Below are 26,313 nucleotides of genomic sequence, written 5' to 3'. Positions count from 1 at the left end.
GCAGAACGGAGCCCCCGGCTGCCCCTTCACGTAGGAGCCAGAGGAGGCCATGCCGCTGTTTCCCGGAGCCACGTGCAGCAGCCCCAAACCCTGCTCCCCGGCTGGAGCACCAGAGCAGGGCCGGCCCCAGAACCCACTCCCCAGCGGCAGCTCAAGGGCCGGATTAAAACCGCTGGCAGGCCAGATCCAGCCCGTGGGCTGTAGTTTGCCCACCCCTGGTCTAGATGCCAAGGACTCCTGGGTTCTATTCCCAGCTTGTGCTCTGTGACCTGCTGCCAATCACTGTGCCTCGGTCCCCTCATCTGTCAGGCGAGGCTAATGGCCCTTCCTAGCCTCATGGAGGGGCTGTGAGCTTTGATGAGTTAATGGCTATGGTGCACACTGAAATCCTGGTGTGACACGTGCTTTTCCCGGAGCAGCATTCATGTTGTGAAAGGTGCCAGATTGGCAGCCCTGGAGGCTGAACTTTCCCTGTGCTATCTGCAGAGCAGATATAGCATGAGCTACCACACGCTGCCATGCGGTTCCTCTATTCACTCTCCAACCTCGACGTGCCACCTCTAGGGAAATGCCTTGTGTATGGCCCTGGTGTGGGCTGTACCAAGCGCTTGCTGCCCATTGCCTTGGCACACTCTGCCGTAAGAAGGTGGTGGAGTTTGGACCACCAGTGCTGCCTAGAGAGGCATCGCACGATCAGCTGCAGGCAGAACCAGCAAGAGTTGCCCCTAGAAGGGCAGGGAGCAAGCAGAGGCCAATCAGGGCCTAACAAGCCACATAGGCTGGTTGCTTCCACCAGGAGCCAGTTCCACATGAAGCCAGGCCAGGGAAGCGTGGCTTGCCCTGCCCTAACCCACTTCACCTAACCTGGCTTGGCCAGAGGCCTAACCTTGACAGTGCTGGTGCTGGGTCTCTAGGAAGGACTACTGGGTATGTTATGGACTTTAACACTCTGGTGGCTATTTTGAATTCTGCATTAATTTGTTTTTCTGCAAATCTGCTCTGTGAGCCCTTTGACAGCCCAGTCAGTCCCTTGCCTCTGTGCAGAGATGACGGACCAAGTTGCCCTGGTTCTGGGTATTTCCAAGCGCTTCTTCATCACTGCCCCATTGCCACATACGATTTGTGCCTCCTTATGATATGGGGATGGGAGGCGGATGCAACAAATGTGCTTTAAGGGACAACACCTTGAGGTCAGTTAGCATTTTGAGCTGGATTTGAACCAGCATCCTAGAAGTGCTGTACAGCGCTTGCCTCCCATTCCCAGCTCTCTGAGTCACCCAGTCCTTATTAAGGAAGTGTTGCTGTTATTTCAGATTGCATTTGGATCATGAAAATGAGTTGAGAAATTACTCTGGAGCCACACTGGTTATCAGACATGAGTCATGCTGGTGGAAAAGTACTGCCAAGAAAAGCCATTGACCTCACAGGGCCAGTTCCGCAGCTGGGGTAAATCAATGTCACTCTGTTAATTTCAAGGGTGATGCACCCATTTATATCAGGTCTGGATCAGGCCTGTAATTAGAGATGGTCAGGAACGTTTCAATGAAACGTAGCATGTCAGAAAAAGCAGATTCAAAACTTTTGTGGAAGCTTCCGATGAATTCGGGGCAAGTCCTGCTCTGCCTGATTCCAAGCCGGGGCCTGGACCCGGGTGTCTCACGTCCCCAGTGAGTGCCCTCACCACGGGGGGGTCAGTTTGCGAGCAGGTCTCTGTCTCATTCTCATGCATAAGAAAAACTGATTTTGAACCCTCCATTTTTTTGCTACCTGGAATTCCTGTTTTCCAGCTAGCTCCACCTATAACCGATGTTACCTTCCTCCGTCTCTCTCCCTAACATAATTAGATTACACCTGGTGCAAAGGGAAATGGATTTATTCCTAGCACTCTGCCAACCATGGCACAGCAAAGGGGTAATTTGCCTTAGAACTCCAGTGTCCGAGTCTGCTTGGGCCGGTACTAGAGCATCATGGAACAGATGACCTTTGCTACGAAGAGTTCCTTGCAGGCACCCCAAACATTATGGGGTCATCGCCTAGCTTTTAGGGTAGCAGTACAAGAAAGACAACTCGCCTCAGCAAGGTCAAGGGATTTACTCCACAGTCAGCTCCGCAACAGGCTGAGGGCTGGGATCTTATAAGGTGCAGAGAGGCTTCCCAGTGGGAAAGGGACTCTGCCAAGGATAGAATGGATGAGACCTGCTGCCTGTTACATGACCTTGTTGCGGCCTTGTCCTGTACACGCATGTCATAGCGTCAGGCAGGAATTGTCTCTCTCTTCCAGGGCGTTGGACAGGTAATTAGTTTTAATACAATAACACCAAGGTTTGGATAGGGTGGCTTAGTCTCTGTGTAGAATTGTTGGGGTTGATTAGCCTAAGTGCTGTAGTTTGGGGGGTTAATTAATCTCCAGGCGGCCGTGCGGGCAGGGGCTCGGGGAGATTAATCACTGTGCAGTGCTGCTGAGGCTGTGGGTTAGTTTCTAAGCCCGTTGTTAAGGTGACGCCGCATGGCAAGGTTAGAAGACGTTCGTGTCGGCACTGTACCAGTTGGATCTGATATTTGGTAATGGAGGCCAGGAGGCTGTGATACTACGTCCTGTAGGGCTTATTCTCCAAGGATCTCAGAGTACTTTACCATGACTTGAGCCTATTGGCACCCTTTGAGGTCAGTCATGTATTGTGATCCCCTTCAGATGGGTAGCTGTGAGGAAAAGTCACTCGCCCAAGGCTGCCTGGTGAATCAGTGTCAGAACCAGGAATGGAACTCCTGAGGTAAAATCCTGGTGGGGAGAAAGCACTGTGGTTTCTATGAGGATGAATCATGGGTGGGGGTATAGCACTGATCCCACCTAGCTACCTTGGGCTAAAACCACAGTGCCTTGTCTCCACTGGGATTTTACAGTGGGATAGCTCAGGTGCATAGTTATCTTGTGTTAAAAACACAGCTGCGAAGACAAAGCTTTAGTCCTGGTGCATCAAATAACAGCAAGCACCCCATCCCCCTCCTGTGCACCTTTCCGAATCAGGCGCCTGGCTGTGGTCACAGTAGAGATGCCTGAATTAACCGCTAGCAATTTGAACCTGGGTGCTTCTTAGCGCTGTGGCAGAAGTGGCGTGTGCCAAGGCTGCCTACCAGCGGAATAATCTCTCTGCCATAATGTTGGTGGGGTGCACTGTAAAGGTAATGGAGCGTTAATAAATATCTTTCACAGGGCTGGCCTGATCATTGTCAGTCACAGCAGCCATATGGCGGGCGTGTATGGTAATTTGCACGGTAAATTTCATTATTCTGCTCTTTACCGCTACAGATTGGTCGCTGGCATGTTTCTGAAGGACTTACCATGGACAACAGAATCTTCTCCTCCAACATATCAGATAGTCTCTTCAACACCACGCTCATCGTCACTACCATCCTGGTAAGTGAGGGGGTCACCGACAGCTCCCGTTAGCTCTTCTCCAGCCCAGCGTCTAGGGATGTCATTCTCAATCAGCCAGGATATTATTCCCTTCTTCCACCCCTCCTCTGCCCCCTGCATTCAGCGCCGCACACTGATTTCATAAAGAACAGAAGATCAAATCTCTAATTACAGCATTGAGGACAATTTATGACAGTGTAATTAAACTCAAGTTGATGTTTCATATGGAAATGATATTTGATGAGTTCAGAAGCAGCTGGGGAGAGGACTGTGATGGGGATAAGCTGCAATTTTAAATTCATCTCCGAGTGATGTTCTTGTTCCGGATACAGCTGTTAGGTGGGGTAGGAGAGTTGTCCCTTCTCTCCATAAAAATTACTAAAAATGATTAAGATGAATATAATTGTAATAGACTGGGAATAGAGGGTACATCGCTACTATCCTCACCTCACAAAGTCCTTGTGCTGCCTGCCCCCCCATCTTGCCCAGAGTCCACTACCCCACTGAGGTTTTACCAGTGCCCCTGCTGCTAACATCTACACGCCCGTGAAACACGCTGGGAGCCAGTTCTATGGGTCCAGATGAGCTCTGCTTGAATCAAGGCCCAAACTACAGCAGAGGTGTCCTTATACTGTCTTTCCCTCCCTAACTCTCCAGCCACCAAGGCTGCGACTACAGAAGCCAGTTTGACACACACACGCCCCAGCAGCCTTGGGGCTGCTCTGAATTATTTCCAGCTAGTTCAAGATTGTTGGAACTCTGGCCACGGCCTAGAATGCCCTCTACCCCTTGTAGATCAAACTTGTTCAGAGAATTCCACTGACATCGGAAGGAGTAGGAGCAAGTAGCACAGAACTGCCTACTCTATCTTTACACCACCTAAGGATTTTCCTAGGCAAGCAGAATGCACAACTGGTGCTTGAAGCCAGCTTTTGGTCCCCTCTTTCACCCCAATCCCATGAGGAGGTCAAAGGGACAGAGCAGGACTGAAGATCTGGCCAGTTTCTTTTGCCAGAGCCCCTGCCTCCCATGGCACTTCCCAGTAAGCCTCCTTCATCAGCCCCGCTTACTGATTCACGCTAAATGCAGAGCTGTTGTGATCCTATGGCTAAGATGGGAATGACAGCTGCCCAGTTTCAATGCAGGAAAACCCTTATTTAATGCTGAAGGGGAACCACCAGGCACTGGAGGGGAACGACCGCTATGAAGGCTTCTGCGTGGACATGTTGAAGGAGCTGGCGGAGATCCTGCACTTCAACTATAAGATCCGCCTGGTTGGTGACGGGGTGTATGGCGTGCCCGAGGTGAATGGCACCTGGACTGGCATGGTGGGAGAGCTCATTGCTCGGGTGAGTGAAACAGCATTTGTTTTAAGCCTTTATAAGAGTTAAATAACACAACAGCAAAGGGCTTCAGTACTTATAAGGAATCATAAGATGATGATGATGATTGTGGTTTTATTCAGTAAATGAGAATCTGACATGAATATCTGCATTAAAAGTGTTTTTTTCATAATTGTAAATGCATTTTAACTCACTGTGACAGTGCTCCCAGTGGTTAGAGCAGGAACGAGGCCTGCTGGATCCTTGCCTTTGCTGCATTAAGGAATGCGATTTAGTAGTTGGAGTAGGGGCCTGGGAGTCCTGAGTAGAGCTGGTTGGAAAATCATTCCCCACCCCCTGGAAAATTGCAATGTTTCATTAAAAAGAAAAGCATGTTCTGGCAAAAAACCCACAAGTTTAGGGTTTTCAGACAGAAAGTTTTTGATAGAAACAACAGTTTCTGCAAAAAAACCAGACACTTTCTGCAAAAACTTTTGTTTAGCTGACAGTCAAAGTTCTCACAGAAAAACAGTTTCAGCAAAAACTTTTCAATGAGCCCCACTCTTTGGACCCAGCCCAGGCTCAGGGGCTGGGGGGGGATGTTATCTGGTGCTTGGAGCAGGAGGCTCAAAGTCAGGATTCAGGGTCTAGTTAGATAGGGGCCTGGGAGTCATGACTGCCAGGTTCTGTTCCTAGCTGTGGCTGGGAATGCTGTCCAGTGGGTGGAGCAGGAAATCTGAGGTCTCTGCTGGGTTCTGTTTCTGAATTTGCCAGTGACTCCCTGAGTGTGTGAGTGTGGACAGTCTGTGTCACCTCTCCATCTTTCAGTTTCTCCCCACTAGCAAAACAGGATAATTATCCTTTCTTCAGGACCCTGAGGCTTAAGTAAATATGGTTTGGAAAATGCTTTGAGGTCCTTGTTAAAACCAGGTACATAAGAGCAAATGATTAAGTGTGGTATTATTGAAACCTGTATTTGTTTGCTCGCTGGCTTGGTGTTATAGGGGTGCTTTTGTGAACTGGACTGCAGAACTCAGCTGGTGGAAATCACCATAGCTCCATTAAAATCCATCTAAGGTAGTTATCTGGCCCCTGTCACTGTAGTAGAGTGCCTCACAATCCTTAAGTATCCGGGGGTAGCCGTGTTAGTCTGTATCCACAAAAACAATAACGAGTCCAGTGGCACCTCAAAGGCTAACATTTATTTGGGCATAAGCTTTTGTGGGTAAAAACCCCACTTCTTCAGATGCATCGATCAGATACAGATCACAATCCTTAAGGTTTGTCCACATGAACATTTAGCTTGAAGCAAGCTGGCTTCGTTAGCACTCTTTAATCTACTCCTGTTTCAAAGTGGCAGAGGTCAAAGGACCCTAACCAGCGGTTAGCATGTGTCAGCAGGGTGCATGCAGACAGCTGGGTGTGGCAGGCTAGATTCATGCCCCAGTTTGCCGCAAACTAAATGGTCTTGTAGACAAGTCCTTAATGTATTTATCCTCTCAACATCCTTGTCCCTGTGAAGTAGGGGAAGTACCATTATCCTGAGGCACAGAGTTAAATGATTTGCCCAAGAAGCCTGTGGCAGAGCAGTTCTTTCAAACTAGCATCCTAACTCCTAAACCATCCACCTTCCCCATGGAGATATGGAAACTGACCCCAGCTATGATTGTGGCCTCTTTTTTTTTTTTTTTCTTTTCTGGCCAACTGTTTGCAAATCCTTGGGGCTGTTGGCATAGATTTTATCCATCTCTAGCTATATATAAAACAGCGCTGCGGCATTTCTTTCGGAAGGTGAGGAGGAAAGCACACAAAGCAGTGTGTGATCTCTGTAAACAAAGGGAAGAAAGATACACACCCGTGACATTTTTGGCCTACTAACCTTGACAGCGCCTCTCTATTGAATGCTAACTGCTGATTTTTGGGGACATAAGTGTTTGAACCACCTCCGCACAGAAACAAAGTATTTATAACTCATTTAACTCCAGTTCAGGAGGGTTTTTGTTCCTGTGCAGGCCAGAGGCCATTGGAATCTTTCAGTTGCCTTCAGTGGGCTTTGATTCTGACCCTGTCTTTCCCAACCCTACCAGCCAGTGCAGGGATATTCCCTACAGTACCATGTCGAGTGTTTTTCTCCAGACCAGCTTCAAATGTCTCTTCCCTTGATAGATCCGGCAGCCAGGTAGAGCTCATACTTGAGGAAGGTTTATTTTTCCCCTGACATTCAGCACAAATGTAACTTCCTTTTTAATTCCATCTCATTGTTCCCACTCAACCCACCCTCAGTGCCACTAGCAATGGAAATGGGAGGGAGGTTGTACACAGGATACTTTCTCTGGGTTTATTCAGCACATGGGCTCTCGTACTGAACTGCACATGTGCCGCCTAGGTGTTTGTGTGGCACCCAGCACAACAGGATAGTGGTCCATGACTGCGTCTCTGAAGCACCGCTAGGATGGGAATGGTGTGACCCCAGCCCTGACAACATGATCTCGCATGCACAGCACGTGTGAGATCATGCCTCCAGGAGAATGCCATTTTGACGAGCTGGCAGCAGGACTTCGCCTGCACCATGCATGCTAGCTCCTGCAGGCCTTGGGGGGATCCCTGTGCTTTTCAAAATGGCATCCCCTGTGCAGGCTACTGGCAAAACCATGTCCAGTTTTGTCTCCGTAGCAAACAGGAGACAAACTATTTAAAAACAGGACTGTCCAGTTTAAAACCAGATGAATGGCCTGTCTAGGCATGACTGCTATAGAAATAATAATAATAATTCACGAGAGACTGAATAATAATTCACTTGGCAGAACTCCCAGTCTAGACACCACTATACCTGCACCATTGCACGTCTCTAGCCAGACACAAATTTTCTTACCTTTTTAAGGCCGGAGAGGACCATTATCTAATGCACGGCGGGGGCAGTGGTCCAAGTGGCTAGCAACTAGACTGAGACTCAGGAATCCTGGATTCTATTCCTGGCTCTGTCACTGGCCTGCTGGGTGACCTGGGGTTAGTCCCTTCACCTCTCAGTGCCTCTGTTTCCCCATGTGTAAAATGAGGATAATGCTACTGACCTCCTGAGTTAGGTGCTTTGAGATCTATAGATGAACAGTGCTATATAAGAGCTAGGTATTATTATTATTTATTATGTAGTCTGAACTCCTGTATACTAAAGGCCATTCACCCCGTGTCTGCCAGGAGCTTTTACTGGGGTGAGCTGCACTGTACAGATCACACTACTCCAGTGTAAATCATGCCTACACTAGAGGTTTGCACATGTGCAGCTAAGCAGTGGCTGGAACGCCAGTATAGACAAGGCCTAAGTCAAAGCCACCAAACTCTGCTGCTCATATCCCTTCCCAATCGAAGGGTCTGAAGTATTCCAGCCCCATACCTGGATCCCAGCTCAGAGCAATTTGGGAAAAGCAGCTCAACCCAACAGAAATTAAGTTCACAACAGAAATAGGGTTTGTACCTCATTAGTATTTAGGACAGAATCTGAGCTCTGGTTTCTCACTGAATTGGACGTAGTCATTTCTGGGCACGCGCACACGCATGTGTGTGGGGTGTTTTTTTTTCTCTTTTAAATAAAACATGCACATTTGCTTAGTGAATAAAACTACAAAAGTACCTTAGCATCAAGGGGCCTGATTGGCAGCCCGCCCTCTAATTTTACAGGCAGTTTTGCATCTGCAGGTTTTATTGCTGGGTTTTTTGCACCCACAGACTTAAGCATTGATCCTGCAGGTGTTTTACATGTACTTCGCGCTCGGCACCTGAGTGGCCCCATAGACGTTGGTGGGACTGCCCTCGTGTGTAGAGTTAAGCTCGTGGCTAAGTGTTTGCAGGATCTGAGCTTTAGCGGCCATCATCGCAAATTGGGCTCTGTAAATGCCAAAGAGGTAAGATTTTGGAGCGTGTCTTTTCTTGGTTGATCTAGCAGGACTAGATGAAGAGGAAGCTTCCCCACCCATGAATGATTATCAGTAACAACACGGGGTAGGATAGTCAGTCAGCCCCTTCTTGGCCCCTGTAGCTGGATAAGAGGGCTAAGGTGGTGTTAAGGAGCTTTAAATAATCCATATCTGGCTAGGAGAGGATTTTCACAGCCTAGTCCCTGTGGATGACAGAGGGAAGGCTGCCCTCCGAGGATCTCCTCAAAAGTCCTGGCAGAATTGAAACTCTGTACAGGAGCCCTGTGGAGATTCCAGGCAGAACTGTGGCCCCCAGAGCAGCTCTGGGAGGCTGACAGACAGGTCCCGAGAGCTGCCTAAGTTATGCCAGGGGCCCCTCCAGCTCTCAGAGCAGCTCAGAATCAGGGCACAAAGGTTTTTAAAGCCACTGTAACCCCTCCTAGGATCGTACCCCTTGACTGTGATTTCTGTGCTGTTCAGTGAGGCATTTTCCATAGCAGTTCAGACCTCTTGTCCTTCAGCTGTGTTACCGTACCTACAACAGTGGCCAATACCTGATGGTGCAGAGGAAGGCAAAGCACCTAATTGCTTATGCAGTGATGTACAATGGTTAGAGGGTGATTCCTTCCTGACCCCTACAGGAGATCCGTAAATGGCCAGAAGCATGAGATTTGGTTACCATGCTCTTAGCCTGTGTAACTAGAAAGGTCAGAAAATTATCCATCCATGTTTTAATATCCTGCTACAGTATTTGACCTGATGACCCCCAGCCCCTGGGGCACTGAATCTCCACAGAGCGGCTAGGTACTGGAACGAAAAAGTATTCATTGTATTGCTTCTAATTTAACCAGCCATTGATTAAATCTCTAGTGCTGGTAATTCTATTATGGCTAATTCTGCAGGGCCCTAAGATATGAATGAAAAGGATGCTATAGAAATACAAGTTTGTTATTGACCCAAATAGACAAGTACATATCTATCGACCTGTACGCAAAACTAATTAAGAGCTGAGGAACACGCAGACAGGATGACTCAGGAGATTAGTGAAAGGGCCATCGTCTTTCATATGTAGGTCAGCAGTTTGGATCCAGCTCAGGCCAGTGATCACATAAAATTGTTACCATCTGATGGTGGTTTGATGGAGGTGAAATTCATTTGGGAGGAATCCACCCAGTTCCTAATAAAAGTATTCGTATTTCCCGGAAACTAGCATGCTAATAGGTGCCTTTGTGAATCAAGGGCCGTGAAGACTGGCTTCCTTTCTCATCCTTAGAGGTGGGCTCAGGAATGAGGCACAGTAGTAAGACAGCATCATACCTTCCTTTGCTATTCCTACCCTGTGGCTGGATTGAACACTTCAATCTCCAGTTGTCAGGCTGACACCTTGTATGAGCACTGACTATCACAAGGAAACAGGGAAGAATAACAGAGCTTGCACATTGCTTAGTGTTCAGCGCCCCAGCCTGCAGGGATGGGCTGAGAGAATATGTCTCATTTTTTTCCTTTTACAATATCATCTCTCACTTTGAGTCCCTGATGGCTCTCTCATCCTAGAGCCAGAAGGCATTCACTAGCCTGATGCAAGCCAATAACTATTTTCCAGGCAATGTGACAGCTTCCCCTTTATTCTGATACAACTGCATTGGCTGCCTTTTGGTAGCGAGTGGCTGGCTATGCTCACTGTCTCTTTGCAGTGCCTGTGCGTCTTCTTGTGATGAGACTTCAGGGATTAACTCCCGTGCTGTGACAGCGCTGGGGAGCAAGGTTTGCTTTGAGGGATTCAGAAGCAACAGCTATCAAAGGCTTCGAATCCACCTGTCTCTCATCCCTCATTTTCATAAAGAATGAGGCTAAACTAAGGGACAAGTTGCTCACCATGCAACTTAATCAGCAGGAACTTAAGCTGCAGCCTTGCTACAAGTCACCCCTGTCGTCCTCATTCCTTATTTATTATATGTGTTGTGGTGGCTCGTAAAAGGCTCCAATCAGGGATCAGAGCATCACCGTGAGAAGTACGGCACTGACGTGTAGTAGACAGTCCCTGCCCCCAAAGCATTTACTGTCTAGGTTAACAACAAGATGCAACAGGTGGATGAAACAAACTGCTAGAGAGGGAGGACAAGGTAACAATTGTATGAGCATATTCCCTGGTAGACTAGCTGTGCACCCAACGTCCCCTGTCAGCTGCTGTAGGCATGAGATGCACTGTCCTAAGGTTGGGGGTTCCACGACCACCACTCCCAAGAGAAGGAGGCGGGTGGTGGTGGTCAGGGACTCTCGCCTCAGGGGGACTGAGTCATCTATCTGCCGCCCTGACCGGGAAAACAGAGAAGTGTGCTGCTTGCCAGGGGCTAAGATTCGCGATGTGACAGAGAGTCTGCCGAGACTCATCAAGCCCTCGGACCGCTACCCCTTCCTGCTTCTCCACGTGGGCACCAATGATACTGCCAAGAATGACCTTGAGCGGATCACTGTAGACCACGTGGCTCTGGGAAGGAGGATAAAGGAATTTGAGGCGCAAGTGGTCTTCTCGTCCCTCCTCCCCTTGGAAGGAAAAGGCCGGGGTAGGGGTCATCGAATCATGGAAGTCAACGAATGGCTACGCAGGTGGTGTCGGAGAGAAGGCTTTGGATTCTTCGACCATGGGATGGTGTTCCAAGAAGGAGGAGTGCTAGGCAGAGACTGGCTCCACCTAACAAAGAGAGGGAAGAGCATCTTCGCAAGCAGGCTGGCTAACCTAGTGAGGAGGGCTTTAAACTAGGTTCACCGGGGGAAGGAGACCAAAGCCCTGAGGTAAGTGGGGAAGCGGGATACCAGGAGAAAGCACGAGCAGGAGTGTGTGAGAGGAGAGGGCTCCTGCCTCATACTGAGAACAAGGGGCGATCAGCGGGTTATCTCAAGTGCTTATATACAAATGCACAAAGCCTGGGAAACAAGCAGGGAGAACTGGAGGTCCTGGCAAAGTCAGGGAATTATGATGTGATTGGAATAACGGAGACTTGGTGGGATAACTCACATGACTGGAGTACTGTCATGGATGGGTATAAACTGTTCAGGAAGGACAGGGAGGCCAGAAAAGGTGGGGGAGTTGCACTGTATGTAAGGGAGCAGTATGACTGCTCAGAGCTCAAGTATGAAACTGCAGAAAAACCTGAGAGTCTCTGGATTAAGTTTAGAAGCCTGAGCAACAAGGGTGATGTCGTGGTGGGAGTCTGCTATAGACCACCGGACCAGAGGGAAGAGGTGGACGAGGCTTTCTTCTGGCAAGTCGCAGAAGCTACTAGATCGCACGCCCTGGTTCTCATGGGCAATTTCAATCATCCTGATATCTGCTGGGAGAGCAATACAGCTGTGCACAGACAATCCAGGAAGTTTTTGGAAACTGTAGGGGACAATTTCCTGGTGCAAGTGCTGGAGGAACCAACTAGGGGTGGAGCTCTTCTTGACCTGCTGCTCACAAACCGGGAAGAATTAGTAGGGGAAGCAAAAGTGGATGGGAATCTGGGAGGCAGTGACCATGAGATGATCAAGTTCAGGATCCTGACACAAGGAAGAAAGGAAAGCAGCAGAATGCAGACCCTGGATTTCAGAAAAGCAGACTGACTCCCTCCGGGAACTGATGGGCAAGATCCCCTGGGAGAACAACATGAGGGGGAAAGGAGTCCAGGAGAGCTGGCTGTATTTTAAAGAATCCTTATTGAGGTACAGGGACAAACCATCCCAATGTGTAGAAAGAATAGTAAATATGGCAGGCGACCAGCTTGGCTTAACAGTGAAATCCTTGATGATCTTAAACACAAAAAAGAGGCTTACAAGAAGTGGAAGATTGGACAAATGACCAGGGATGAGTATATAAATATTGCTCGGGCATGTAGAAATGGAATCAGGAAGGCTAAATCACACCTGGAGTTGCAGCTAGCGAGGGATGTTAAGAGTAACAAGAAGGGTTTCTTCAGGTATGTTGGCAATAAGAAGAAAGCCAAGGAAAGTGTGGGCCCCTTACTAAATGAGGGAGGCAACCTAGTGACAGAGGATGTGGAAAAAGCTAACATACTCAATGCTTTTTTTACCTCTGTCTTCACGAACAAGGTCAGCTCCCAGACTACTGCACTGGGCAGCACAGCATGGGGAGGAGGCGGCCAGCCCTCTGTGAAGGAAGAAGTGGTTTGGGACTATTTAGAAAAACTGGACATGCACAAGTCCATGGGGCTGGATGCGTTGCATCCAAGAGTGCTAAAGGAATTGGCGGATGTGATTGCAGAGCCATTGGCCATTATTTTGAAAACTCATGGCGATCAGGGGAAGTCCCGGAAGATTGGAAAAAGGCTAATGAAGTGCCCGTCTTTAAAAAAGGGAAGAATGATGATCCTGGGAACTACAGGCTGGTCAGCCTCACGTCAGTCCCCGGAAAAATCATGGAGCAGGTCCTCAAGGAATCAATTCTGAAGCACTTAGACGAGAGGAAAGTGATCAGGAACAGTCAGCATGGATTCACCTAGGGCAAGTCATGCCTGACTAATCTAACTGCCTTCTATGATGAGATAACTGGCTCTGTGGATGAGGGGAAAGTGATGGATGTGTTGTTCTTTAACTTTAGTTAAGCTTTTGACACGGTCTCCCACAGTATTCTTGCCAGCAAGTTAAAGAAGTATGGGCTGGATGAATGGACTATAAGGTGGATAGAAAGTTGGCTAGATTGTCGGGTTCAAGGGGTAGTGATCAATGGCTCCATGTCTAGTTGGCAGCCGGTATCTAGCGGAGTGCCCCAAGGGTCGGTCCTGGGGCTGGTTTTGTTCAATATCTTCATAAATGATCTGGAGGATGGTGTGGATTGCACCCTCAGCAAGTTTGCAGATGATACTAAACTGGGAGGAGTGGTAGATACGCTGGAGGATAGGGATAGGGTCCAGAGTGACCTAGACAAATTGGAGGATTGGGCCAAAAGAAATCTGATGAGGTTCAACAAGGACAAGTGCAGAGTCCTGCACTTAGGACGGAAGAATCCCATACACAGCTACAGACTAGGGACCGAATGGCTAGGCAGCAGTTCTGCAGAGAAGGACCTAGGGGTGACAGTGGACGAGAAGCTGGATATGAGTCAACAGTGTGTCCTTGTTGCCAAGAAGGCCAATGGCATTTTGGGGTGTATAAGTAGGGGCATTGCCAGCAGATCGAGGGACGTGATTGTTCCCCTCTATTCAACATTGGTGAGGCCTCATCTGGAGTACTGTGTCCAGTTTTGGGCCCCACGCTACAAGAAGGATGTGGAGAAATTGGAGAGAGTCCAGCGAAGGGCAACAAAAATGATTAGGGGACTGGAACACATGAGTTATGAGGAGAGGCTGAGGGAACTGGGATTGTTTAGTCTACGGAAGAGAAGAATGAGGAGGGATTTGATAGCTCCTTTTAATCACCTGAAAGGTGGATCCAAAGAGGATGGATCTAGACTATTCTCAGTGATAGCAGATGATAGGACAAGGAGTAATGGTCTCAAGTTGCAGTGGGGGAGGTTTAGGTTGGATATTAGGAAAAACTTTTTCACTAGGAGGGTGGTGAAACACTGGAATGCGTTACCTAGGGAGGTGGTGGAATCCCCTTCCTTAGAATTTTTTAAGGTCAGGCTTGACAAAGCCCCGGCTGGGATGATTTAGTTGAGATTGGTCCTGCTCTGGGCAGGGGGTTGGACTAGATGGCCTCCAGAGGTCCCTTCCAACTCTGTTATTCTATGATTCTGTCATTTCAATCATCTCTCGAAAGTGCCTAGTTGTGGGTACAAGAACAACTCTGTGAGTGTTCTTAGGGTTAGCTGTGTTGGGCCAGGATAGTACCTTCCTATGGGGGTGAGGTAATCAAGCACAAAACAAACTATTTAAAAACCAGGTGATGTGTCTCTGGCAGGTGTGACAAACAACCTGCATCCTTCCCTCCACCTCGTAGCAGTTTGTTCTTTACTTTGCAGTACCATAGGGTGTTGGTACCAGTGTTCAGTTAGAAAAGCAGGGCGGAGGGATGAGGGTGCAGGGAGTACATTCGCGTGATACTGCATTGGTAGATCTGACTCATGTAAAGCCAAATAAGACAAATAGGTTGAGGGGGTGGAAAGAAGAGATAGAGAGGATAAGCAAAGGGAGCGTCACCATCTAAGGAAGAGTCTGCCATGTAAGCTATGGAGACTGTGTTACTAATTCTGTGGTTTGCAGCCATCTTTTCCAACAGAGGTGTCTTTAATTGCCCTGTGTTACATCCTGCAGAACTCTCCTCGCTCTCAGCACGTTGAGAGTCATGCTGAGCTGGTTCTTCTTCTTTAGTCTGAATCCACAGCAGAGCCCAGAGGGCAGGTAGGCAGAAAGGATCAGTGCTCCTTTAAATAGGACCGGACCCTCTAGGATAGTTCACTTCCAGCCAACCTGGCTGCTCACCTTGCCCGGTGCTGAACACCTCTTTGGAAGGGTGGGGTAGATTCTTGCAATCAGACCCAAACCTGACAGGACCCGAGTGCAAGTCTCAGGCTCCAATCAGGTGCAATCCGCAGAGCGCACACACTCAGGCTTGGTTCAGATCAGCCAGTCTCCCATCACGAAGCATGCTGACCACACCAACCTAACGGGTCCCGACGGCGGTCCCTTAGGTTTAGGGCATGCTCTGAAATTAGGCCCAAGCAGCCTTTTAGTGTAGGGCACCCTCAACTCCCATTGACTTCAGTGGACGCTGAGAGCACTTGACACCTCCTAGGACCTGGTGAGACTGAAGGGCTTGTTAAGGATTGTTAAGGGGTTGTGGAGTGTTTCATTGCTAGGCCATTGTTTGAATCCAACCCGCCTTGGAAGCGAGCGCTGTCCCTGCTAGTGGCTGTTTGGTGGTCTGCGTGAAATGGTCGGGTTGCTGTTCCCAGTGGATAAGCATCCATGTCCCACAGTTCTGCACCCTTGCTGTTGCCAAGGCCCCAAAGGACCACAGACTCTGAATTTTGCTTCCATTCCTGAAGGTGGTGACTCAGCACTGGGGCTGAGAGACACTGCTGGAAGTGGGGCTGGCGGAGAAGCTTGTCCTGCTCCTGATCTCTGTGCTGTGGTGAACAGCAGACTTCAGCCCCTGGGGCTTTTGGTCTATTGCCATTCACAAGCCGGCGATTCACACATGGCCTTAAAAACAGCAGCTCCCTCGCTTCAAATGTACGTAACAATATCAAGTTCTAGGGCCCGACCCTGCTGCTCCCATTGACTACAATGGGAGCTGCAGCAGGTGCCAAATGGCTACTGTAAAACCCAGTGGGCAGCTGGAGTGTAAACAGCCAGTACATGGATCCATACAGACCAGCCACACCCACAGTGCAATTCGGCAGGTTTGATCTAGACAGACCGCTCGTTCGGAGCATCACACGTTCCCTTGCAATGCTGAGCACGCGCTAACCACTAGCCAGGTGAGCAGGCTGTCAGCTGAACAAACTCTGCTATTAAAAACTCCTCATCCAGCCTTGTGAGCCTACAGAGAGCTCAGCTGCATTGCAGCTGCACTGCAGACAGTGAGGAACGTAAGGCTGTGTCTACGCTAGAGAGCCTGCGCCGACGTTGCCCCAGTATAGACGCAGCGTAGGCTGATGGAAGGAGTAAGAACACCACCTTCACACGTGACGTTAGCTGTGTCGACAGCAGCTCTCTTCCACTGGCACAGGTGTGTCTACGCCGGGGTTGAAGGGCTGTCGACATAGCTTTATCACTAGGGTGTGTGTTTTTTTCACTCCCCCTGGCTGACTTAGCAATGCCTGTATCAGTTTTAAGTATCAACCAAGCCTCAATATATTTGGAGGGGTTGGGGGAAGGGAATAAAGGCAGCAAGAAATAACCACCTCCCCAAAGTGCTAGACTTGGAAAACAGTTTGGATGGCACAAAATAGGTGAAAGAGGCAAGGTGCCACCCCGGCTACTAGGAGTTTTGCCAGATTAGTTATATCCTGGGGTATTTCAGATCCCCCACCCCTTGCAGCCAGGACCTGGTAGTTCAGAGGCATCAAAAAACCCATAGGAAGGTGGGGAATGTTAGCCGAAGATTTCAGACTCTTTAAAAAGGCCTGGGGTCAGGGGAGGATACCGGTGGGATCCTTGGGACTTAAGAGCAGAGAAAGCACAGGAGCACGGCACAGCTGATTTCTGCTAGGTGTTGGTGCTGGCAGGATGCCTCATGTGGGAGCTGGAGGAAGAAGTGTCCACTTGAAGCAGCTGAGACAGGCTGGGATGGGAAGACCGGGCCAAGTGTTTTGCGAGGCATTACCCGCTAGCAGATCAGGGCCCCACACACCTTTGCTCCATTGCTGTTGAGAGTTTCAGGTTCAGTTATAGAGGGGGGATAGTGATTTGACAGCGCTGCTCTTGTCCGAACTGGTTCTCCCATCCCTAGCATGTGGTGTAAAAATATCGGATGCACACAGCCACTCCCTCAAGTGCTGTGATATCGTGCTCTATTCCCTTCCACCCTTAGGCAAACCAGAATGAAAATTCTCCCCTTTGATGGACTCGAAGGGTGATGAACCATGGAGACTTCTGCATCGAGATCATCTAGGTCTTTGGCTGGAATCAAGCCTGTTTCCATAGTGACTAAAGGTAGTTGCCATGTGATGGCACTAATTGGCCCTTAGTTGGCAGTCTTAAGAACTGAATGAGTCAAGAAGATTGAAGCACCCTTTTCTAGCTCAGACATGGTCCAGGGGCGAAGCACATGAGTGGACGCTGCAGGAGAAGCTTGCCCTGACATTGATCATCCCGTCCCTGTTCTGTGGATAAAACAACAGGATTTTTCAGAAACTGTTAAGGGATTTAGGAGCAGAGATCTCATTGGAAGTCCAGGACTCACACTCCTAAAGCCCAGCGCTTCCAGGCCTGTCAACCTGGTGTGTGTCACCAGGGGTGAAGTCACACAAAATCATCTGCCCAAAACCACCAAGTCTTCGGGGTTTTCGCTAAGTTTCTGCCTGAGTTCCCCATCTATAAAATTCGGATAATTATAATCCCCTACCTCACAGGTGTGTTGTGAGGATCTAAAGGGCTTTGAGATCTAGTGATGAGAAATGCTCTATAAAAAACAGGCATTGCTATTATTAAGGGCCAGGGAAGGGATCATCTCCCAGGCCGTCCTAAGTGCCACGGGGAACTTTTGCATGAGGTCCTTTCTTACCAAACTGTTGACTGACATCATGCGCCATCTATCACCTTTAGCGTCAGGATGAGCCACGTCTGCCTCTACAGTGATGGCGGTACTGGAGGAGAGAGCCATGTCTTCTGGATGGAAAATCCCAGCGTTTTACTTCTTAAGGCTGTTTAATAGTGTGACAGCTCAGAATCCAGGCTTAGCCTCACCAGTTAATAACGTTCCCAGCTGCAGCGTGAGTGTGTTTCCGCATGTGTGTTCAGAACACAGACAGCAGTAATGCTTAATGGCAGCTTTAGTTAAGGCAGGTCATACATTTCATTTCAAACGCCAGTCCACCAGGGGATCCTCTGATCCAGCGAGTGTTTTGTTCTCATTTCAGCAATCTTCTGCTCTGGAAGCATCTGGCTGCGCTACAATAATGCACTTTGTCTTTTTTGAGTTTATTTAACATTTATAGCTGGAACACAGTGTAGACAATGGCAGCGTGAGACGCACAAATAGCTTGAACTTGGGCAGAGTGCAAAAGCAGCAAGCAAGGAAGATGCATGTCTTCCCAAGTTGTAGCGGTATGAAATCAAAATAACTTCTGCCTCTGTTCAAATGGGGAGTGGGTGTAGAGCTTTAACATTTGCGAAGCTCCCGGTGTTACTAAGATACGTTGACCTTAGTGAGTCATGGTGGGGAAAAACCCTGTCTCTCTTGGCTGTTTTGAGGCAAAAGGCACAAGCTCTAGTCAGATGATATTCAGGCACAGAATACGTGGAGCTATGCTAATTTACATTTAATTAACATCAGTGGAGCTATGCTAATTTATACCAGTTGAGGATCTGACCCTCGGTCAACAAGTTTAGATGCTCAAAATAATTCCTGGCCAGGAGAAGAAAATGCTGTGAGTTTGTGTGCAAGGGGCCTATATTCAGCATAAAGGACACTTGTGATTCCTTTATATAGGTTTTTCTTTCTTCATCACTGAAGATGGATATTTTAAAAAGAATAGTTTCTCCTATCTCCACAGTCTCAGGCGAACAATCTCTTCAAATTTGTGTAAGCCTTCTCGACATACAGTACAGGAAATAGGATTTACTGTGACACTGAAATGCGGTAACCTTGGAACCAAGTCTTCCAGGATTGTAGAGGTTGCTTTGCTTCTAGCCAGGACAATCTGACTTAGTTTCTCCTCCCTCAGGGATGTTGTATCAAACATGTAGCCTCTGCCCACGTCCAACCATGGTTATCTCTTAGGGGTACTACTTTCCTCACATAGAATCATAGAATATCAGGGTTGGAAGAGACCTCAGGAGGTCATCTGGTCCAACCCCCTGCTCAAAGCAGGACCAACACCACAGTTAGTTGCTAACTTATATGTAGTTAGTTGCTGAGCTCTCCTGCCTACAAGTCCACTGACTCCCACCTATCTTTTGCTCAACAGCTATCACACAGACATTGTTCGTGGCACACGGGCGGAATTGATCTTACCATTAGGTGGAGGTACAAACCTCCTCCTCCTTAAAGCACCATGCCATTTATGCAGAGAGAAAGGTCATCATGCTGGCTCAGTGGGTCCTCTGTATTCTCCCTTCTAAGCCTTCCCTCCCGACCTGTGTCACTTCATCCTGGAAAAGCATGTCCCTGTTTCTGTGCTCAGTCACCTGCACTGGGTGTCTTTTGAGTTTCCACATGTGCCCCAGAATCCTTTGCACTGGCTGCAGCTGTGCTTTGGAAAGAGATGTCACAGCAGCCAACACAGCTGATTGTAGATCACAACCACGTCTAAGGCCAAAGGGGCCCCATGGCTGAGCTGAAACGGGGAAGATACCCCTTTGGCGTTGGGAGACACGGGGAAGGACCATGTACACAGAAGCTCTGCAACCAGAGAAGGGATTAAGAAAACTGACCTGTTGATTGATGTGGGACAAGAGCATTCTTAGTGCTATTCTGGTTAGCACCTCAGATACACTCTTTGGCGATCTCCTATTTGGTCTATCTTAGGCTTCCTCGAATGATAGAATTTCTTAGATACCATGGCATGCAGATCAATAGATCCAATCTTTTGTATTCTGGTGGTATTTATATAACACCAGTTAATCGAGTATCTAGACACCATGCCAGGTTATGACGATAGATATCTTTTTAAAATACCTTAGGTGGAAAGCTGGATAGATAGAAATTCCCCCTGACCTGTGACTAATTCCAGCCTAAACTTAATAAGCATCATCTATAGCTGCATACAGTCACAAAATTTGGCACCAGTTACTCCAATAAATCTTATGTGCCCAGAATGTGACATGAGGTGTAATTAGTCCTGCCACGTGTGCAGGGGACTGGACTATATAATCTCTCGAGGTCCCTTCCAGTTCTATGATTCTGTCACCTCCTCGACCCATGCACTCTGCTAACTCATGGGTAGATTTTCCTGCTCTGCTAGCCTTTTTCCCCCTTTCTTCCTGCAGCTAATAAAGCAGAGCTCCAATAAACCAATATTTTGCTTTTGCTGTTGCTGCTTCTCCTGTATTTTATAGCCCTTTAGCCCAGAGACTTTGAATGGAGGAAGGTTGTGTTGTTGTTGGTTTTTTTTGCCCTCTTCTGCCAGAAGATGATTAATCCAGTTATTCTTAAGAAAATCCTGCAACAGCGGCAGGTTCAGGCAGCATGCAGAGGGAAGCACACATACAAATTTGCCATCTCACAGTGCATTTACAACTAGGGCACGGATCTGGAGAAATAAGTCGCACATTTTATCAGGCCTTCAAGACTTTATAGTGCATTGACTGCCTTGCAAACCTTGTGAAACTCAGGGATGCCAAACACAAGCTGTTTTTTCCCCCCACCTGCATGACTGGGACAGCTCCCTCTTACCCTGCAAATAACAGAAACATATATTTGAGAGAAGAGTGCAGACCTTTTTTTTTTTTTTTTTTTTAAAAAAAGCAATTGAAGCCATTAAAGAGAGCTATAATAATAATAATCATATTTAAAATTAAAATCACTTAGCTGCATTAGAAGATTATTAAATCTGGATGGATTTTTTTAAAATCTAATTTGCTTTATCCCATTGATGGCATTTAAGTGTATTACAACCTTGTGAGAATGTGTATTGTGTTGCCCTCTAGTGGTTGGCCCACATAGAGGATAGCAGCCTGCTTCTGCTGCCAGCTGATGGAGAGATTCCTTTAACCCCAGGTCTGGGCTGCAGTGCTGACAGTTCAAATTCTGCTGATGGTCTCTAATGGGGGATTATTTCATTTGCTTGTTTTAATTTCACTTATCTTAAATAATAAATCTAAGATAACTATTTTCACACTTGGTTTATCACGGATTTCATTTTCTAACTCTTCTAGCTAGCAGTTTCCTACACTGTTTCAGTACAAAGGGAGAAAAAGATTTTGTTTTTTATAGTTGATTGTTGTTGTTCATTTATTTCATGCAAACATTTCTGTTCATATTAGACCAAATATATTTGCAGGCAGCAGTAGTAGGCTGTTGTCTCCTATGCATCTCACAAGCCAGAGAGCCTAACTGCGCTGCAATTCACTGGGGTTCCCAAGCCACAAAACAGCTATGGAACCGCTCCACAGGTGCGACTACAGTATTGAGGTTGCAGTAGCTAGTGTTCACTAATGGATCGGCGTTAGATTCTGCACAGGGCTTCAGCTGCTTGCCTATGGGGTCAGGAAGGAAATAGACCCTCTCCTTGCATTCTGGACTTGTTTTATTTTCTCCTTCCTCTGAAGCACCAGAGATGGCCTTGGCTGGAGATAGGACACTGGAGAGAGTGGGTCTGGTGTTCTGAGGCTGAACAGAAATTGTTTCTCTGGTGCTTGGCTGGTGGTTCTTACTGATTGCCATTTTCAGGGTGAGGAAGGAAATTTTCCCTAATCAGATTGAAAGGGACCTGGGCGGGGGGAGGGAGGTCTATTTTTCCTTTTTGTGTGTGTGTTTTTCTGCCTTCCTCTGCAACATAGGGCATAGGTTGCTTGCTAGGATGATCTGCACATATTTCAATTCCCTGCCGTTCCAGGGGCTTTGGGCATTGATGTACCTTGGTCCCTCCTGTTCTCAGCCTGTGGCACACAATAGTCTCTGAGGGCTGTTATACTTTAGTCTAATCCAAGTGATTGGGCTCAGTACAGGAGTAACTGGGTGGGGCATGTGAACGTGCAGGAAGTCAGACAAAATGATCTGCTGTTCCCTTCTGGTTTTCGGTTCTCTGCTTCTCCCCCATGCTGCCCCGCTCCACCCCAAAGCCTCCTCGCAGAATTATGGCGCATGCCACATAGGAGGTGTGTGCCCCCTTTTATGGCCTCCCCAAATCCTGCCCCATGTAGCAGAACAGCCCTGGTTTCCCTGCATCTGGGGATCACCACACACCTGTGCTGGGGTAAAGGTGGGCGGGGAAGCTGGCTTTGCCCCGTTAAGGTATATAAAGCCTCTTCCGAAAAATAAATACATTGGGGGCGGGGGTAGGTTCATCATGTCCCTCACTTCACTTTAAGCTTTGGGAGTTCCGGGCTGGGGGAAGGTGCAGTAGGGACAGCTGTGGGAGCACAGAACAGAGCCAGTGTGGGAGCAGTAAGGAAAACTGCCCCGTGCTGACCCAGCCAGGGTTTTGGTGTTTTTGGTGACATGGCCACCAGTGTCTCTTCAACCTGCCACTTGACCCTTGTATTGAACTTGGCAAACTCTCTTCTCTTGGCCTGACGGGTGCTGGATAAAGGAAAGAGCTGTTTCCTCCAAGAACAATAGTGCTCTTTAAAGGGCCCTATCCTGCTCCCCCTGAAGTCAGTTGATTTCAGTGGGTGTAGAATCAAGCCCATCACCCTTCCTTTGGGGTTTGCAGAGATTGAAAAATGATAAAGATCTTTTTTGAAGGAAAAAAACAAACAAACAAACAAAACCCTGAAATAAACTTCATTCTACAAGGAGCAAGTTTCGGGGGTTTTCATGGAAATCTTCGGTTTCAAAAGTGTTTTGAAAATGTTCATTTTTTTTTATATTTCCTTTTCTCTTTCTCTGCCTTCCCTTTCATCCTCCCCTCCACTTTTTTCCTTTTTTTCCTTCATTTTGCCCATGAAAAAGAGGGGCAGGGAAGAGAGAAAAACAAAAGGATTTGGTTCAAAAACAATGTCAGGAAAAAAAAAGTTGGCAAGTTTCCCCCTCCCCCCCCAGGCTGTTTTTTTATTAAGAATATTTTTGTCACCAAAATATTTCACCAGTGCTATTTGGGGTTCCTTTCTTGCTGATGATCTCTTTTTGTTTCTGCCCAAGAGGAGAACTGCTTGGAAAGACTAAATGAAATGTTTCATGGGGATGTATTGGTTTCAGCAGAGAGGGATCGATTGACTCACTCACTCTCTATTGCCTGATGGTTAGCTCACTGACTTGGGATAGGGGAACGTGAGGTTCAAATCCCTGCTCTGTTTGATTCAGAGAGATCTGTGATGAAAAACCCTGCTCTGATTCAGGCAGAGCTGTGTCTCAAAGTTGTCTCTCCCACATCACCGGCCAGCACCCTAACCACTAGACCATAGTCTCACACCTTTGCAAATTAAAAAGCTCAGGTTTTGCGCTGTAAATGGACATTGAGTCCCAATTCTGTTTTTTGCAAAAATGTTCAAAAGCTTTCTGCTTTGTTCCACTGCGGAAACCTTAAAAATTGCTGCTGGATGGAAAGGGTCAGCTGGAGCCAAGAATATAAAAAGGATTTACTAGAGCTGTTTTGTGACTTCTATCCAAACTGCCATCTGTCTCTCAGATGTTCACAATCCACATCAGTGTCATTGTCATCAAGTCCTTCATCTCAGTGTCATTTTCCTCTTTCACATGATCTGTCATCCTGCTCCTCGTCCCAATGCAAAGCTTGCATTCAAATACCTCTTCTGATCGTTGGGAGAGTTTGGAGATGGTGCCAAACTCTTGTGATTTTATCAGGAGTCTTAGGAGTTTGTTTAAAAAGCTCCGTCTCGTGGAGTCAAGTGATTACACAAGACACTCAGCTTTCATTTGTTTTAAAAAGTACGTTTCTAGCCCGCAGGGTTGCGGTGGACAAACTCTTGAAAAATGTGACTTGAGCCACCACCTAAAAGTTCAAAAACCTAGAAGGTCAATGCAAAGAGACTATTATTTTTAATCTCATGATTTTTAAGCCAATCTCATGTTTTGTTTTGTTTCGTTTTTCGTGCCTGACTCGTGATTTTTGAACTCTTGGGGTTGGCAACGCTGCAGACTTTGTGGCTTGGGAGGCATCTCTAATGATCTTGTTTAAACTGTGAGCTCCCTCCTGTGGCACTCTGTAAGTAACAAGAATCCTATTTGGAGAGGGAAGGACATGCCTTGTAGGGTGGGGCTTGTATCCTCTTCAAACCGTTACCACACTCAGTGCTTCTACGGCTGTTTTCATCCAAGGATCCCAAAGTGGCCTGGGTATGTAGCTGGAATGATGCACAACAGACCAGCTTAGTGTCTCATGGAAGGACATCCCTATGGTGTCTGACCTCATGGTTGACCATGGAGAAGATGGAGTGATAACACTGAGCAAGACCTCAGAGCTCTGAATGTGAATGACCATTAAAGAGGAAAATATGCTCACAGGCAGCAGGGGGGAATTGTGAGAACAGCCAAGGACCTCCATGGTCTATAGAGCCAAGGAGGAGAGTAGTATTTTGCAGATGGATAAATTGAGGCTGAGGTAAGAGAGTCTCAGAACTCCCCGGGTCCCCACTTACTATGGTCAGGAAGAGGGAGAAAGCCTGGGAGGTGAGTGTCCCAGAGCTCCGATCTTTGAAAAGGGACAACTGGTCTTTGTTCTGAGCTTGGCCTAAGGTTTGGTGAGGCTGGGAGAGCACTGACTGTTCCTGGACAACAACACACTCTGCAGTGACATGGGGTGAAATTTACCCCTTGCAGATTCCCTGCATAAGGCCTAGGCTCTGCCTGAGTGGGGCCTAGGCCTTACCCAAAGTCCTCTGCTCAAGGTGAAGTTACACTCAGGAGGGAAATGGCAGAACTCTCATTGACTTCAACAGGGCCAGGATTTCCCCCATAGTGAATAGGTTGGTGTCCTTGGCTACGGGTTTTGTGGGGACGAGTCCTTCGGAGCTAGGGATCCTTCTGCCAGGGGTGTGGTTTCTCTGCCCCCTTGGGTCCAGCCTTTGGGGCAGGCTGTTGATCTTCTCTGCATTCCTTCCTCTTTAGAAAGCCGATTTGGCAGTGGCTGGCCTGACAATCACGGCTGAACGGGAGAAGGTGATTGATTTCTCTAAACCTTTCATGACTTTGGGAATTAGCATTCTCTACCGAGTTCATATGGTAAGAGACCTATTTTATAACCGTGTATGTCATAGTTATTTGCATGCAACCGCACGTAGTTATAGGGGAATAATGAATGACTCAGACAAATATTTTGGTTTCTTATTTAAACGCAAATGTGCTGGACCCCCAACCCCACCCACCTCTCCTGTCTCGTCTCCCCCCCACACCCTGTTTCAGCTTCATGGGTTCAGTGTGGAGACACTGCCATTCAGACTCCCAGTGCCAAATCCCACTGGTTCCAGGGGGAGCTCAGCGCACAGAGAACTGCATGATCTGCCCCCACCTGACTCAAAGGGTATGTCTACACTGCAGTAACCCACTCCCCCTCCAGCACCGAGGCTTGGCGCCTGGGTCGGCCGACTCGGGCTCAAGGGGCTCAGGCTGCAGGGCTAAAAATAGCAGGGTAGAAGTTTGGAGACCGGGCTGTAAGACCCATCCCCCTTGTGGGGTTTTGGAGCCCGGGTTCCAATCTGAGCTTGAATGTCTACCTGCAATTGTTCACCCCACGAGCCTGAGTCAGCTGCCCCAGCCCAGCTGCCGCCATAGTGCGGCTCTTTTACTGCAGTGTGGGTGTGCCCTACAAGGCTGAGCCAAAGCCCATGAAGTCAGTGGAAAGGCTCCCATTTGGTTCTGCGGGCTCTGGAGCAGGGTTTGAATGCAGCAGGTGCCCTATCGTTACAAACATTGCAGCTTATTGCTATCCAGCTATGCTATTTTCTGGCGTCCTTTCACGGTGTTTTGGAAGACAAGCAGGATTGAGCCTGTGTAGTATTTGGATGGGAGGCCTGTGGAGTTGGCTTATCTAAAGTATAAAGTGGTGCTATAAACCAGGGGCTTGACCCTGTCACCCTTACTCACTTGTGGAGTAAAATTGTATTTTACTTCGCAAGCAGTCCCATGGATTTCAGTGAAACTACTCATAGCGTAAGGTTTAGCTCAATATGAGTCTGTGTGACCGAATCTGGCCCTCAGTAGAGGAATACCTAGGATGTCAGAGGAGGCATTAGTGATTCAGATGGCTCTATGTCTGTACTGATCCAATGCCCCAAGGAACAGTGTTGCTGGGTAGGGCTGTGTTTTGGACAAGATGCAAAATAATATTACTTTGTATCATGCTTTTTCATCCTTAGATCTCAAAGCCCTTTATAAATATGGGCAGATATTATTGCCATATGATAGCCGGGAAACTAAGGCACAGCCAAGTGAAGTGACT

General features: G+C 47.9%; 1 protein-coding gene across 4 annotated transcripts in view; it reads left to right on the top strand.

Annotated features, from left to right (window-relative positions):
• Positions 1–26,313, top strand: part of GRIK4 (glutamate ionotropic receptor kainate type subunit 4) — a 303,965-nt gene that overhangs the window by 255,089 nt on the left and 22,563 nt on the right. For 2 of the 4 annotated variants that reach the window (XM_084611845.1, XM_084611847.1), the window contains 3 exons: positions 3,308–3,415; positions 4,561–4,764; positions 24,984–25,097. In XM_084611845.1, the coding sequence (XP_084467971.1) occupies positions 3,308–3,415; positions 4,561–4,764; positions 24,984–25,097 (426 nt within the window). The remainder of the gene's footprint in view (positions 1–3,307; positions 3,416–4,560; positions 4,765–24,983; positions 25,098–26,313) is intronic. The other 2 variants (XM_084611846.1, XM_084611848.1) reach the window with 2 other exon arrangements.

The sequence above is a fragment of the Lepidochelys olivacea genome (assembly GCF_965140295.1).
Source record: "Lepidochelys olivacea isolate rLepOli2 genome assembly, chromosome: 22".
In the NCBI taxonomy this organism is placed as follows: Eukaryota; Metazoa; Chordata; order Testudines; family Cheloniidae; genus Lepidochelys; species Lepidochelys olivacea.
Note: the sequence above shows the minus strand (reverse complement) of the source record. Positions and strands in the feature narration are given on the sequence as shown.